The sequence below is a fragment of the Amblyomma americanum genome, chromosome 7 (genome assembly GCF_052857255.1).
Source record: "Amblyomma americanum isolate KBUSLIRL-KWMA chromosome 7, ASM5285725v1, whole genome shotgun sequence".
NCBI classification, from domain to species: Eukaryota; Metazoa; Arthropoda; class Arachnida; order Ixodida; family Ixodidae; genus Amblyomma; species Amblyomma americanum.
In genome coordinates, this window is record NC_135503.1 from 122,906,821 (window position 1) to 122,922,402 (window position 15,582).

The following is a 15,582-nucleotide window of genomic DNA, read 5'->3' on the forward strand; positions in this document are numbered from 1 at the left end:
CCATTGTTCTTCTTTGGGGCTGCGCCTTTTTTGGTGTAGCGCTAACCTAAATATATTTCAGTCCAAATGCAAAAGGCCCGTGCAATTCTCATTTATTGCGCAGAAGGAGCAGCTTCTGCAGAGGAATACTGAGAGCAGGTGATATTGTCTTTTTCGGATTGTAAACAAGGGCACCTGTTGGCACCACGTACACAAAATTCCAACCGCCTATGACTGTAAGAAATTCAGTAATGATACTATACGCGGCATCACATTCTTGTCCTACACTCTAATCCCGGTAACCCTTAATATAGGTGCACACTTTCACAAATTTGTGCACCGATAATTTTCAGAGTTACAGCGTACCGCATACGTTTTAGCAGTTACACTGTACTTTTGAATTTGGTGTCTGCCATGAACTGGATGCAGGTTACGCTGTAACCCTCAGCGTTGCTCTCATTTTTGAGAAATTTAAAGGTTAAGCGGTAACCCTCGATCTTACCGTCAGCTGTGAATATTTTGCAAGTTACGTCGCAACCTTAATCCTATCTTAGTACTTCACAGGTTCTTTCAATTTATGTATTCATGCATACTGACGCCCTTGCGTTTCACCTCCGAAACGCGGCTCGGTTCGAACATAAGACATCTGGCTCAGTAGCCGAGGTCCCATGGAGGTTCGAACCACTATGGCGGGTTAATGTGTCAACAAATAAGTCTTCGACCCGTCCAAGTTGAAGATAACTGTACTGCGCAGTAGTAAAATGCGCGCTTCAATGTTAAGCCGCTGTTGTGCACGTGTAAAAAGGAACAAATGGTATGAGGCACAATTTGTTTTATTGAACCTCACTGCTTGAAAATAATATACATAGTGAGAACGGGCCAGACTTTGGCTGTGTAAAGATTACTAACAAACATTCGCGGCAAGCTCCACAGCTTTACAATATCTTATTCAAAACAGTCAGGAACTTCCTCAGGCGCGCTGAAACAAGGCCCCTAGGAATAATTTCCCCCGGCAGCACTACTTTTGCACCAGAAAAAGAATTTGTGAAAAAGCAGAGGGATACTCCAAGTTCTTGACATAATAGATGAGAAGACAAATAATTAATGAACGCTGCAGGCCACCTGAGGACACTCTGATGACTTCGTTTAGGCTGCCAGCAAAAACAAACGTTCCGTCCGTGGAAGTGTAGATGTGAGGCGCCATCACTTGTACTTCGCCTGCCGGCAGTGCCGCCTACAAAAAAAAAAAGGAAGAGGTACTTAACACAGAAGTGAGTTACCTGCTCCCATACGAAGCAGTTTAATAGTGCTCTAAGAGTCATGGTTGCGACATACAGGCGAGAAAGATTTATCGTACACTCGTTTCACTGCTTTATCTCTCCTGTTATGCAGATTTTTAAAGGAGATTGGAAGCACGAGGTGCACCTCAATTACACAATTCGGCCGCCGCGGTGGCTCAGTGGTTATGGCACTCGGCTGCTGACCCGAAAGACGCGGGTTCGATCCCGGCCGCGGCGGTTGAATTTCTTTGGAGGAGAAATTCTAGAGGCCCGTGTACTGTGCGATGTCAGTGCACGTTAACGAACCCCAGGTGGTCGAAATTTCCGGAGCCCTCCACTACGGCGTCTCTCATAGCCTTAGTCGCTTTGGGACGTTAAACCCCATCAAACCAAACCATCAATTACACAATTCATCTTTAAATCTCATTCAGCTATCTAAACTTTAGCAAGGCTGTTGACGCACCCTCACGCCTTGAGGCAATGAAAATCACGGCGGCAAGCGAATAGACACGGGAAACAGGCATTGTACGCCGGCCGGCATGATGGATGGAAAGCGCTAGACCAAGTAATGCATAGTAACAGCGCCTCGCGCCTTGTGTTCGCCCGACATTACATTGCCTACGGGATCGGCCTATTGACCAATTACTGGGAATATAAAGAAGGGTAGGCTCAGAAGTTCGCGCCTTCACCGTACCCTTTTCTCTCCCTCTTTCATATCCGTCTCCCATATCTAAACATGGCAGCGGCCGACTGCCTATATATAGTCGCGGTCATAGGTGCGCGCTCTTTCATCTTTCTTCAATCTCACGAAAACAAATGCCTTTCAGCCATCGATACCCTCCCATTCCCTTGAGATGACGACGGCCACTATCACTTTATAATAATGCACTTGAAGCTAGCGGGCTCTTCGTCATAATCAGTATTTTCGGAGCCCCCGCGCTATCGCTTTATTTTTATAATTCGCAATTAGTGCCGAGAAAAATTTGGTACTGATGCAGCAACTCCGTTACTCTTGAGAAGATTTTGTCGTAGATTTACCTTCGGGTTCGCAGTGCTATTCTGCACCAAATTAATGTTGAAAACCTCTTCAATGGAAGCACGTGAGGTGCAGTGGAAAACAGGATATTCTTTTTTCGATCATGTAATTCTGAAATAGGCTGTAGCAGTGTTTCGTGGATTATGACCAGGCAAATTTTGGAGCAGGCCCAGATAAATTTTGAAGTCACCGCACAATTGAACGTATTCAAATTATCTTCGACAGCAGTTTTGGTCTAGCGCAAGCCAGTTCAAAATTTTTACATTTTGGTGGTTCAGAGGGTGATTCTATTTTTTTTTCGGAGGTGGGGGGGGGGGTGGCGTACTCGGACACATGCCGGTCCTGTGCGAGGGGTTAGAGAACAAGGTCATCTGATGAATTCACGTTTTTCACAATATTTTCCCCTAAACCATCGTGATTAATCTACCTTGAACATTAGCTTCACAAAAAACAAAAATTTTTCGCGCATAGATGGCCCACTGACCATTTTCGCCCACCGTTTCTTGCGTGGAGACGTCTGGCACATCAACGTTGGTGGTTGCTTCTATTTAACCTGCATTAAAGCAGAGTGCCAGCTAGACCGTGCACTAGATAAAAAAAATAGGCAAACAACACAATCTCGTGATGTCAAACAAAAGAGAAAGGCGACGCTCAGTTTACCGAGTCAAAATGTCTTCATGCGTTTCCAACAACGCGGCGCACAGTTCTAACAAATTCACTACACTGGCTTCACAGGCAAGTGCACATGAAAGCAAGAATACGAGTTCTCAAATGACATGACGTGAGAAATGCTTATCGCGGGGATTCTCAAAACTGCTGTGACTGAGTTAGCCGCAATCTAATGGCACTGCAACCTGCGCTGGGGACTATAAAGATAAATTGCCCTTTTCGTCGCCAACAGTAAGGCTGCAAGGGTGAAATTCATTGCGGAAAAAGCTTAGCCCATTATACAGCCGGCTCCCTACCTATATTTCGATATGCTGTTATAAATATAGCTACTAAATATACTCGCCCTACAGTGCACTTTGTTAAACTAAATATATTTAAGGCACATAGTAGATTGAACATTACAAAAATTACGAGGACGCTTAAGCTTCGCTTTAAGAGTAGACGCGACAGCGCCTACCCTTCCTTTTTGGGATGGCCCGGGCCATATTTGGAGGTCTCCATCGTGTTCGCCGTAGTCGAATTAGGCTGGACAGCAATTTTTGTCCTAATCGACCAAGGCGAAATTTCGGGGTTGTGGTGGCTAAATTTAAGAGCGGCCCAGGTCAAGTTTAGAGGTCGCCATTGTGTTCGCCGTAGTCGAATTAGGCTGGACATAAATTTGGTTCAAATCAACCGAGGTCAAATTTCGCAGGTGGGAAGGCCAAATTTGGAGGCCCCCATCGTATTCGCCATAGCCGAAATAGGCTGGATATCAATTCTCGTCCATATCGGCTGAGGTCAAATTTCGGAGGTGGTTGGGCCAAATTTGGAGGTCACTATCGCGTTCTCCGTAGTTGAATTAGGTTGGGCATATATTTTGGTCCAAATGGGCCAAAATCATATTTCGGGGGTGGATGGGCCAAATTTGGGTGTGGCCTGGCCCAAATTTGGAGGTCACCACCGTGTTCGTCATATTCGAATTAGGTTGGACATCGGTTTTGTTCCAAATCGGCCGAAAACAAATTTTAGGGGTGGGTGAGACAAAGTTGGGAGTGGCCTGGGCCAAGTTTGGAGGTCGACAGCGTGTCCGCCGCAGTCGAATTAGGTCGACTTTGGTCCAAATCGGCCGAGGTCAGATGTGTTCACATAGTCCAATTAGGTTGGACATCGATTTTGGTCCTTAGGTGACCTCTGGTTTGATAGGGAGGCAGACAGTTTGTGCCCAAAGGAAAAGGATTTTTCGCTCACGTGCAACGCCACCCAGCCACCCTTCACCGAGTGTTCCTCCAACACAAATTAGTGCTCCATAGTGCAGCCTATCATAAAGACACCTGGAGAAGAAGGCACGCTGCTTCAGAAACGTGAGGCTCAACTAAGTCGACATTGGGCTGGCAGCATTGCGCCATTCGTAACATACACAATACTCGCAGTCAAAGGCGGCGCAGTCACTATGCCACGTGTGAAAACAGAACAACAGGAATCCCGCACATGTGTTCCCTGTCGAGCTGCTGAGCTCCCTGTTTCATCCGAAAGGTTTACTCACGAAGTCGCACTTAGCGCACAATAATGCACGCAAGCAAAGCAAGAGATGCGCTACACAGAGTTCTACTAAGGCGCTCAATTTTCCCCTTTTGTTCACGTGCAAACAAGCTTGCTACAACAACATAAGTAACCACGAGGTAAAAATCCACGTAAAGGTACTCACCGATCTCGTTTATCTTCCCGTGCGCTGCCGGGCAGTGTCCGCAGTACTCGCACTTCAGTTTCAATTCCGGCAAAACCATGTACTGCGGGCAGTCACAGTTATCTTCAGTGCACCGCCCGCGCAAGACGCCAAACACGTCCCTGCTGCTGGCAGCCATCTTGACTTCTATCCCATCGTCCACTCGTGAAACGAGATGGCGCATCTTTGGCGAGCGCCTTCGCAGTTATTCTCCTCCTCCTTCTCCTCCTCCTCTCTCTGAGAGCTGCGCACGCGGCCCACGCCAACCGTGCTGCCGCAAGCGAAAGGCGGACAGAGTAGCGAAGCTCCCACGGAGAGGCTACGCACAGTTTCCGTACACACTATCGGTCTCGGGAAGTGAGAAAGAACTCTCTTGCGCCGCCACGTGGACTCTTGAGTGCGCGCGTGCCTGCTCGGTATAGCCCCGCGCTTGACAGCTCCGATGCCCACATGGTCTCGAAATTGATGTCATCCGTGTCGCTGGCATCTTTTCGCTACCTCGGGCCTTTCTTTACTGAGATCCAATCCTCTCCGCATTCTATGGACGTAACATGCAAGAAGTCCTATCACAACATTTCCAATCCTTGTTAAAGAGCCTAATTGGACGATATTTAACCTTACAATAACACAACTACATTATGCTTCCTTGCTAAAAATCATGCACCGAGCTTATGTCGCTGGAATTATCATTTCAAACGTGCCATAACACGACGCGTAGGATAAGCTTGTACTTCATTCTGCATATACGATGCACATGCTAACACGCTTTTTGCTTTGCAGCGGTGCGCACACAAGAATACCCGCTTCGCGGGCTCCGCAATGCAAATGCAAGTGGTAAAAGATGGCGCCAGCGAGAAAACAGCCGACCCGGCTTCCCCGCCTTCCGTCTTGTCGGGATGCGTCGCATGGCGGGAAAAGCATGCAGTGGCCTTGAAAAAGAAACAAGGTTTATTTTTTTTTCGTTTCAACGGGATCGCCGAGCCGATTATGGGTTACCGTAATCTGAGATGTGCGTTTTATCGGTTACAAAACCAGAAAAACCGGTTTTGGGCATTTTTTTCTATGGGTTACAACGCAGCTCCTTCAACAGTAACTTATAAAACGCACCTCTTGAGTCGTTGTAACCTATGCATCGGTCAAGAATAATCAAAACATCAAAAACACTCGCGCTGTAACGCTTATTTTAGACGCATTTATTGTGTGTAACTCCTATATAGGTAGCTTTATGGGTTACCGGGATTAGAGTGTACCGCTATAGTTACACTGAAACCTAAGTAGATGTAATGGTTAATACTCGCATTTTCTTTGGTTGTAGTTCTAGCTTCGGAGCGGCTATTTACACCTTAAAAAACTTGACGCAACTGTTAAGCGCACCTTTAAGAGTGCGACACGATAGCGGTAACGGATTAATGGCCATATCTGCCTAATTTGTAATTCTGCACTTTACATTCGTCGATCGCTGGGAGTCCTCAAACCAATACTCGTGCAGTAGTGCAACGGTTAAACGATGCGCCACTGACCGGCAGGTGCCTGTTTCAAAGAAAGCAGCTGATTAGACTTATGATACCTAAGTTGCTCCTCCGGAGCAACCTCTCGTGACTAATCGTCATATTAGCTGCCACTTGCCATGGTTAGCATTTTGGGCACAATCCTGGGGGCCGATTGCGATAACGTCGCAAGGTCACGTGATCTGTGTGGTATCAAGGTTGCTTCAGTTGGGATTTTTCGCTCACGCCGATGGCAACGACGCCAGGTTTTCGGCGGAACGGGACCCTTAGTGCCATCAAGTTAAATTGTTCATTTTCTTTTCCACAAAAGAACATTGCGCTTTCACTGCAATTTTGTTTTGTTTTACAGATACTTCTTTCCCAATTGTGACACAGGTTGTATACAGCGATTACAAAAACTGCGTAATCAATAAGATGTTTTTTGGCTCCCACGAACGTGAGTAAACTCTCTGGAGTGCTTAATATGAAAATCTTGAAATGGTTTGTTTAACTGTTTTTAAAAATGCTAGAAAATCTGCTCTAATCCAAATAGCTTCAGAGTTCCCTGGAACAATCCAGATTATGATATAAGCGCAATCGTTGCAGTGGATGTAGAGGATTCTATTTTATTAAGACAATTTTAAGATGTCACTGGATTTGACGGTAGCACCATTCTAACCCGACAGCGCTCACAAAAAAAATAATTCATTCACACTACCCCGGATCAAAGAAATTGGATGCACAAAAATGTACAAATGCACATGCACGAATGTTCACATGGAAAGGATGCGTACTGCTTTCGTACGCTGTTCGATGTTAGCTGACGACCTTGAGTACCCAGTACTGCTCTCTGTAACTGTACATTGCGAGCGTTTGGAAAAAACACAATGAATTAGAGCAAGCTCTTATGTTATTACTTGAAGCATCTCCTTGCCGCTGTAGTCGACAGATTCTCTAATACTTATTTATCAATGAGAGAGCGAAAAATCTCTACATTAAACGTGAGAAAGGCTGCTTCATCTCTAAACTGAAATTATTTTGAATATGCTGAACTACTTTGAAGAACCGAAAAAAGAGCAATCCTTCAGTAACTTAACTATTGCGGCCATTAGCGCAACCCGAATGATGTGCGTTTTATCGACATGACTTGCAACTTATCGTGCTGCTTTCATTAGAAGTGATTCGACAGAGAACTTCACTGTCTCTGCAAATTCCGATGGGGCTTGATGTGCACTGGTGAATTGCGGGCCGCAGCTTTCAACCGCAACATACGTTGCCACGAAGCTCTGTTGCCACATTAGGGTGGATAACACCAATTCTGCAGGCAACGTAGGAACATTGAATCTATTCCTTACCACTACCGTGTGAATTAAACCGCCTGTGAGAAAAAGTGCAGGCCTTATGTTGAACGCCCATTTTGTGAGTAGGCAAGGGTAGGAAAATGATGGTCTCTTTATATGGCCTGCATATCAAAGAAGCCAACAATTACCAAAAACAAGTATATTATAGAGAAATGTTCTAATTTTTAATTTGCGCAGTTTATGAATATAAAATCTGGAAAGTTATCAATTCACAGAAGAAAGATAATTGATCACAAAGTAGGCGAAAAAGCACCATACATGCGGCTAGTGGAATCGGAACCTCCATATGTCGCGTACGGCACACTACCAAATGAGCTATTGCGACGGCTGTTCAATCTTGTCTTCTTTCTGAGGGTATTTATTTTCTTGATACATAACCTTGGCAGCTGATTATAAGTCACAGTTTCGTCTATTTGACGCCGCCCTTCAGGGGCCTTGAGAGTGATGGCAGTTCTTGAGCTCTTAAATCGGCGCTCATAACAAATGCGTTTTTTCTGCGATTTAACCTAATGGATACGCACTATGAGAGAATTTAGGCTCCATTGTATGCGAAGCAGCGCTTTTGAAACCACGTGTTCAAGAGCACTCTCAAAATGGAGCGTTCAAAAAAATATATTTCATCCTGTAACCAAAAAGGGTTTTGAAAATTTATATGCGCAACGAAAGTTACGGACAGGTAGATTACTGAGAACCATCTAATGTTGCAAATAGCAGCGGGCAAAAATAGCAAAGGGGACAGAAATTATCACGAACCTTGAAATGCACATATAAAGAAAAGAAAAGCGAAAGGCCTAATAATAAAATTAATTTTTATGCTTATAGGTGTTGAAATTTAGACAGAGTGAAAGGTCAGATATATTTCAATAAATCCAGGAGGTGAACTGCAAATCACCATCAATTAGTTAGACAGGCGGAGCAGAACGGTGCTTCAAGAAATTAACACGCAGAAAACCAAAGTAATATTCAGCAGTCTAGCAAGGGAACAGCAGTTCACAACTGGCACAGAGGTGCTGGAAATGGTAAAGTGATACATCACTTACACCAGGTAATGACACCTGACCGGGACCATGAGAGGGAAATAACTAGTAGGATTACAATGAGCTGGAGCGCATATGGCAAGTCCTCTCAGATCATGAATGGCACTTTAATAATATCCCTCAACAGAGAAGTGCACAACAGCTGTATCTTACCGCCACTCACCCACGGTGCAGAAACATGGAGGCTAACGAAAAGGGTTCAGCATAAGTTAAGCATAACGCAGTGAGCCAAGGAAAGAAAAATTATAGATATAACGTTAAGAGACCGAAAGCGAGCGGAGTGGGTGAGGGAAAAAACGTGGGTTAGTGACATTCTAGTCGAAATCAGGAGGAAGAAATGGGCTTGGGCAGGGCATGTAATGCTCAGGCAAGATAACCGCTAGTCCTTAAGGGTAATGGAGTAGATTCCAAGAGCAGGGAAGCGTAGCAGGTGGCGGCAGAAGGTTAGGTGGGCGGATGAGATTAAGAAGTTTGCATGCACAGGATGGACGCAGCTGGCAAAAGACAGGGTATTTAATTAGAGAGCATGGGAGAGGCCTTTGCCATGCAGTGGGTGTACACAGGCCGCTGGTGCTGATCCAGAGGATGAAAAGACAAACATTCATGCACGCGTGAATGCGCAGAAGTGCATTCGAGCAGAATCGTGCATTGCGAAGTTTTATGCTTGCTGAAGACACAGTCTGGAGTTTAAAATCCAGAAAAGGTGGTGTATTGGTAGATTTTCAGGACTTCCTACTATTGCTTGGCATACGTTATATATTACCAAGCGGATTGTTTATTTGCGACAGGTTTTGCCAGCTTTATTCTAATAGGATCACGCGTTCGGGCAATCTAAAAATTTCTGCACCCATGCCACCCTCTCTCTAGCGTTCGCAAAGGAAGAGCATTAAGCCCTCGCCTGTGTGCTGGGCGATCCAGGACACGTCAAAGCAGATATCTCCAAATGGCATAAATTATGCTGGAGGCATCTACTACTGCACCATAATCTCCCTTGCTTATTTCAAACTCTCATTTATTCCTTCCTTCACGGTTAGGGTTGGCTGTTCGCTCGGATAGTGATATAGGCACTGCGCCCTTTGCTTTCTTCAACACCAGTATTTTCAACAATAGCAGAAAAAATCAATTTTCAGTCAAACTTTCTTGCAAACGCTGGCCTCGCCCTCAACCTCTCCAAATACTGCTATCTCCATGTCGGATATAAAACTGGTCGCCGTATATTCAAAGCAACTCTTTCGTGCTCACTATTGACAATGCACCACTTTCTGGAGTCGAACATACAAATATTTTGGGCCTGCACGTTCGTGCCTCAGGCAAAGGCACGGCTTGATTGTCAGCACTTGGCTTCATCCGCAGAATAGCCAATCTCTCTAGAGGTGCCCGTTCATATGCAGCTCGTCGACTTGTTCGTCCTCTCTTTCAACCTCGGCTCCTAAACCGGGCTCAGTTTCCACAACTTACGAAACGACAGTGGTCTACACTTGAATCACTCAACCACGAAGCCATGCGAGTCATTACTGGCTTACCCTGAGCGACTCCTATTTGTCTGCTGCAGGAGTATGCCCCGCTCAACACACTGGACGATTTAATTACCCAGCGACTAACTATTAGCGGACAGAAAATTTGTTTTCGTCCGATGTTCGAGCCGCAACCACATTTATATGACTACTCTCACATTACATCAAACAAGCCTGCTCGTCAAAAGAACTCGGAGTTCTCTCCGCCGTTACCACCAGATTTTGAAGCGAAAAGCTTCACTACGCCAGTAAACACCGCTCTTCGCGCGAGCCGGCGTATGTCGGAGCACGAGTGATGTCACGCACGGCTCAGGTGGCTGCCGCCGACTCCGTCGCCTGACCATTCGCCGCTGCCGCGCGTGACGTCAAGAGCGGCGCAGGTGGCCACTGCCGCGCGCTATGCGTCATCGTGTGACGTTCGCCGCAAGCGCGTGTTTATCGCGGAGGCCGACTATATAAGCGCTTGCCAAAGAATAACGCGCGGAGCAGCCGCTCGCCTTGGCAGAAGACGCAATTAAAGAAGACGCGCCTGGTGGTAAGTTAAGACGCTTGGCGAGACGTTCTTCACGTATACCTCGGGCGTCTCCGACACGCGCTTGGCTCTCCGCTCTTTATTCTTACGTAGACGGGCAGCCTCAAGCCATGCAGTTACTGCGGGGTCGGTAGCAGCAGCTTCCTGTAGGCTTTGAAGTTTCCGCTTGCTACGCACGCGGCAACCAGCCGCGTCGTCGTCATCCATTGCGCATTTTGCCGAGGCGAGCGGCCGCGCCGCGGCTTATATCTTCCGCCGCGGGGCAGCCGCTAAGAGCATAGCGCATGCACCCTTCCTTTCCTCAAACCCATCGGCGTCTAGAACGTTGTCAACACCAATGAACACAATGAAGGTCGACAGCTTTGGCTTTGTATATCCTGGATTAGCTGAGCTAATCCACATTCATTTTTTTCTACGAAATATGATGGCTGTATCCTTTACACAGATGTCGCATTAACCCCAACGGGAGTTCAACTGCTTTTATAAGCCCGACACACCCCCGACTCTACGGCCGCCAAACCTACTGTACTGACCCTTCGTCATCTCTTCCCTTGGAGCTGCAAGTAACTTTAAATGCCATAGCAGCTCTACCTGACGACCCTCCTAACCAGGTGCACCTACTTACTCATTGAAGCTCTGAAGCATCTAAAGATAGTCCGTGGTGCCCTTCGGGTTTCCCAGGCCATACATGCTGCTTGCCAATCTTACCCGGTGCCTATACTCATCCACTGGGCTCGAGCTCGCAAAGATGTCGATAGCATCGCACCTGACATATCTCGTTTAACGGATGTTCCACAAACTCCCCATGCCATTTTGCCACCAGATCCCCTTCTGACACTTTAACATCTGCAGCCTCCCTCAGGCAGCGTACATGTGCTCTTATTCCCTCTTATACCTACCTTCTTCCCCCAACCTATCACGGGTGGAGGAGGTCCCTCTGAGGCGGCTGCGGGTCGGAGTGACCCTTACGCCTGCAGTTCGCCACCAGTGGCAAAGTGAGAAGATTCCTGCACCAGAAAAATGCCCTCACTGCGAATCACTTGCTTCTGACATCACTGTCCACCACCTACTGTGGACATGCCCAGGAACTTCGCCGGTGCGCTCTCGCGTTCTTCAAGAGGCAGGCCTGTCTGCAAACAATGACTCCAATTTCTGCTTGTGGCTAACGAAAAACAATATTGCCCGAAGATTATGGGATTTTTTACGCATAACCGGACTTCATGCCTTTTTGTAACGTATTATAACATTCGTTAATGACATCACGTTTTATGCTGTGTGGTGCATTTAGCGTCACAAATAAATTAATAAATAAATAAAAAGAGCAGAAGCCCAGAAAACCCGGCAAGGAGAATTACGAACCCTTCGCCGTCAGCACGATAGTAGCCGACCATGTCCATGAAATACGACTCATACTATAACATGATAAGAAACGCAACAGCAGAATATGTGCAGAGTTCTACTCGGTATGTTCAAAGAACTTGCATCCTCTAAACTCCTACGTCAATGTGTGCTGCCGTACAGAAAGCCAAATTGTACCGAACATTCAATGCAGCATCGGGGAATACTTAGCACTACTGTCGTTAAATTGAGCCCATTTTGTAGCGCACTTTGTCGTGTTTTGACCTTTGAGTGCTTCCCACTTAGAGCTTTGACTCTAGGTTAAACTTTGTTCCTTACTAATAAACCATCTATTTCAATTACGTTTAGCGTCTCGGTTCAATTTTCGCATGCATTTCATGAGACAGTAGCAGTTCTTCCTGAAGTCGAAATTTTACCAAATCTCCTCAACTATCGCGAGCGTGGATCAGAAGCTGATTATGTCAAAAGCTGTTTATTTCAGAACCTGCTGGTTTCCATGCAGCGGGACAGTTGCAGGCGTTAAGAGTATTCTGTAAATTGTAAAGAATATTTCATCAAGTAGCCGGAAGACCGCTTTTGCATGTAAGAGCTCGCATTTCGCGTTGAAACGAGTGTGTTTCATAGTTTTTAATTGGAAAGCATTTTTGGGGAGTTCGGCCTAAAAAATGAATTGCCGAATAGATGCTTCCACGTATATTTTCAAATAATGCTGACGGAGCCCTTCAACGAAGAATTTGAGGTTATTCACAATACCAGTTTTACCGACTACGTCTGAACTGTAATATTGTAGTATGTGCCGTCTGATGATATCATTTTATGGAGCTTAATTCTTACATCCAAGTGCTGAAATAATTCCTGTTTCTTTTTTCTTCAGCTTGCTTACAGTGGGTTCCAAAAGGAATGGAAGCTGCACTACCAGAAGAATGCACCACAGCATTCGATGAAAACTGTGGCGCCGCTGTGTTGCTGTACAAACAGGATACCTGCAAATAAGATGCACCACGCATTTTAATAGCAGGAAAGAATGCTGGACTTTTCCATAAGCCTTAGTTTTACGCGAGGCTATATTCAGAGCAAATGTTGCTTTGTGAATGCCGATGAGAAACTTCAGTGCATTAACCTGTTACCTTCTGTGCACCAATTATAAAAGCGGGAAGAAAACGAATACCAGTGGCAAAATTTACTGGATGTTTTGCTTTTAAATGGAAGAATAGAAGCGCGCGAACACGGTGGCGTGTCCACTAACCGAGGCACTTGTAAGAACAGGGCATCTGGCCGATATCTTCACGCGCCTACCAGCATCTACAAGCAGCCCTATTATATTACAGTGTTTATCCAGCCTTCTCTCGACGCTGACACTGACTGCAGTTGTTTTAAAGAAAAGTGTAAATAGCCTTTCATGTAAACAACATCAAGAGTTCCAGTGGAAGCGAATTTAATGTTCGTCCAGTAACATGTGCAGACAGCTGCTTTTTTGTGTGTAAATAACCCATGTGTGCTAGATTGTGTATTGAGGTACTTTACACGCGAAATCCATTTGTCGTGCCAGGTTGTCACTTGCTGCAGAGAAAATGAGGGACTCTGCAAATTACAAAACAACTGCGTCATTAGTTCCAGCACGCTGCATAAAAGCCAAATACGAGTTCTTTTTTTTTCATTGCCGTAGGTTCCTGCGATAATTAAGTTCGCGGTAGCCATCTCAGACTCGGACAATGACAAAGTCTTGGAGGCCAGTGTCAGATAGTAACACAGCGATGGATCCATTACCAACGCTTAGTTTGTACTCGTTTTGTGGTCCAACATCTCCTTTACTCAGTTTCTGAAACGGTGAGTGAAAAAGCATTCTGGTGAGCCCTCATGGAAACCGCATGCGCATAAAGCGGTGTTGTCCAAAGTACCTTCAGAGGCCGAAACGTAGCATATATAACCCGCGGAAAATTCACTTAGAACAGATGCAATCGGATTGTCTTATTGTTTTGCATGATGCGATAAAACAAGCGCCACTGATGAAGCGATAAAAATGCGTGGAAGCCACTATTTCCAAGTTTTGCTCCCACTCAAGCCGCCGCCGCGAAAAGCACCTGCGCTTGATTGCCAAGCGGCCCTCCTTCCTCTCATAGACCAGGCATCCTTAAATTTGAAAGAAACTTCCCGTTACTCCGTAAACATGGTAGTGTTTTATGCACTGCTGCAGACAATCTCACCACGTGCTTAGAACTTTGTTAAAAGCTCTTGAATAAGTCTAGCGATCCTGACAACTATCCACCGTATATGTTCAGGATACAAAGAGTTCCCTGCTGCAGAACAACATGGCAGTCAATTTTTTCACAACATTTATAACGAAGCTCAGCAAGTGAAAGGCATGAAAAAACAATGATTGTGATGATGGATGAGCTATACATCAAATCCTGTTACGACTAGAAAGTTGGAACAATAGTAGTGGCTTCAGTAATTTCCCCTGAGCCAGCAGAGACAGCTCACGCGTTCATGGTCTACGGTTTGATATCAGGCAACAAAGATGTGGTGCACAATCTGCCATCGTAAGATTACTGCAGGGTTTGTTCATAAGTTCTTGAGGATGTTAATGTTAGGTCCTGCAAAATTAGCCTTCGTAACGTCTGCGCAATCAGTGACAAAAATTTCATCAAACGGATAGCCATGGCTAGGTTTCGACATCCAGAGGAACTTGACAATGTCTATCCTGACAGCAGATCCGTCGAGATCTCTGTTTATTGCTATTGTTTCAGAGCATGTTTTAAAGTGCGTGAGGAACAATTGGATCGATAAAGGAAACCACTATACGCAGCCGATCAATATGATGTCAACACGGCATCATTTTCAAAACTCAGACACCTAAATTCATTCCAAGAGAAGAACATTATTAAGTTTTTTTTTATGGCCTGAGAAAGAAAGCATTGTGCCGAACAACCATAGAAAACAAAATGTCAAGCTCGCCTTCAAAGTTTTCAATAATTTTTTCATAGAAGTTTTCAAATTGCATGATAAAAACCTACAATATGCACAAGAAACTGCAAAGTTCATTCAAATTATAAAAAACTTGCTTGAGCATTGCCAATGTAAGAACACCACACAAGAGCGGCTTAGGGATCGCTTTCAGAAGACAATTGCATCAGTGCTTGACCCACAAATTGAGTACTTGTCCTCTATGGTGACTGGTTAGATAGATGGGAAGCAATAATGTTGACTACAGGCGTATTGACTAGAGAAAACACACTGCCCTTCGTCTGACTTGCTATGCAATAGTTGAGATTTGCAGGTACTGTTTCGTAGAACTGGGTTTCCCATATGAGCTTACCAGAAAATTTCAGACTCCTTAGAAGAGCCCTTTGGGAAGAACTCTAGCCTTTCCGGCACTCAGCACCGCATCTGTATACGCCGACTCTACGAGTCTGAAACGACACTACGACTCCGAAAAACTCTACCTATGGCCATAAATGAGATCCGGAGTACCCGGGTTCGATCCCGACCGTGGCGGCATCATTTCGCTGGAGGCGAAACGCAAAGGCGGCCGTGTGCTGTGCAATGTCAGTGCACGTTAGAGATACCAAGGTGGTCGAAATTATTCCGGAGCCCTCCACTACGGCGCCTCTTTCTTTCTTTCTTTC

General features: G+C 45.5%; 1 protein-coding gene and 1 long non-coding RNA gene across 4 annotated transcripts in view; one reads left to right on the forward strand and one right to left on the reverse strand.

Moving 5' to 3' along the window:
- The window catches only part of LOC144097437 (uncharacterized), a 31,211-nt gene extending 17,978 nt beyond the window's left edge, over nucleotides 1-13,233 (forward strand). The window contains exons 4-6 of one of the 3 annotated variants that reach the window (XR_013307021.1): nucleotides 6,524-6,610; nucleotides 11,520-11,693; nucleotides 12,831-13,232. Coding sequence is in view for 2 of the 3 variants with exons in the window: in XM_077630153.1 (XP_077486279.1) it covers nucleotides 6,524-6,610; nucleotides 12,831-12,949 (206 nt within the window). In the remaining variant the exon portion in view is untranslated. Of the gene's footprint in view, nucleotides 1-6,523; nucleotides 6,611-11,519; nucleotides 12,797-12,830 lie in introns of those variants that run through there. The other 2 variants (XM_077630153.1, XM_077630154.1) reach the window with 2 other exon arrangements.
- LOC144097436 (uncharacterized) lies at nucleotides 795-4,855 on the reverse strand. The gene is made up of 3 exons (XR_013307020.1): nucleotides 4,649-4,855; nucleotides 2,780-2,848; nucleotides 795-1,213 (listed from the first exon to the last, which is right to left on the reverse strand). It is a non-coding gene; the product is annotated as an uncharacterized LOC144097436 (long non-coding RNA).
- Nucleotides 13,234-15,582: the final 2,349 nt, after the last annotated feature.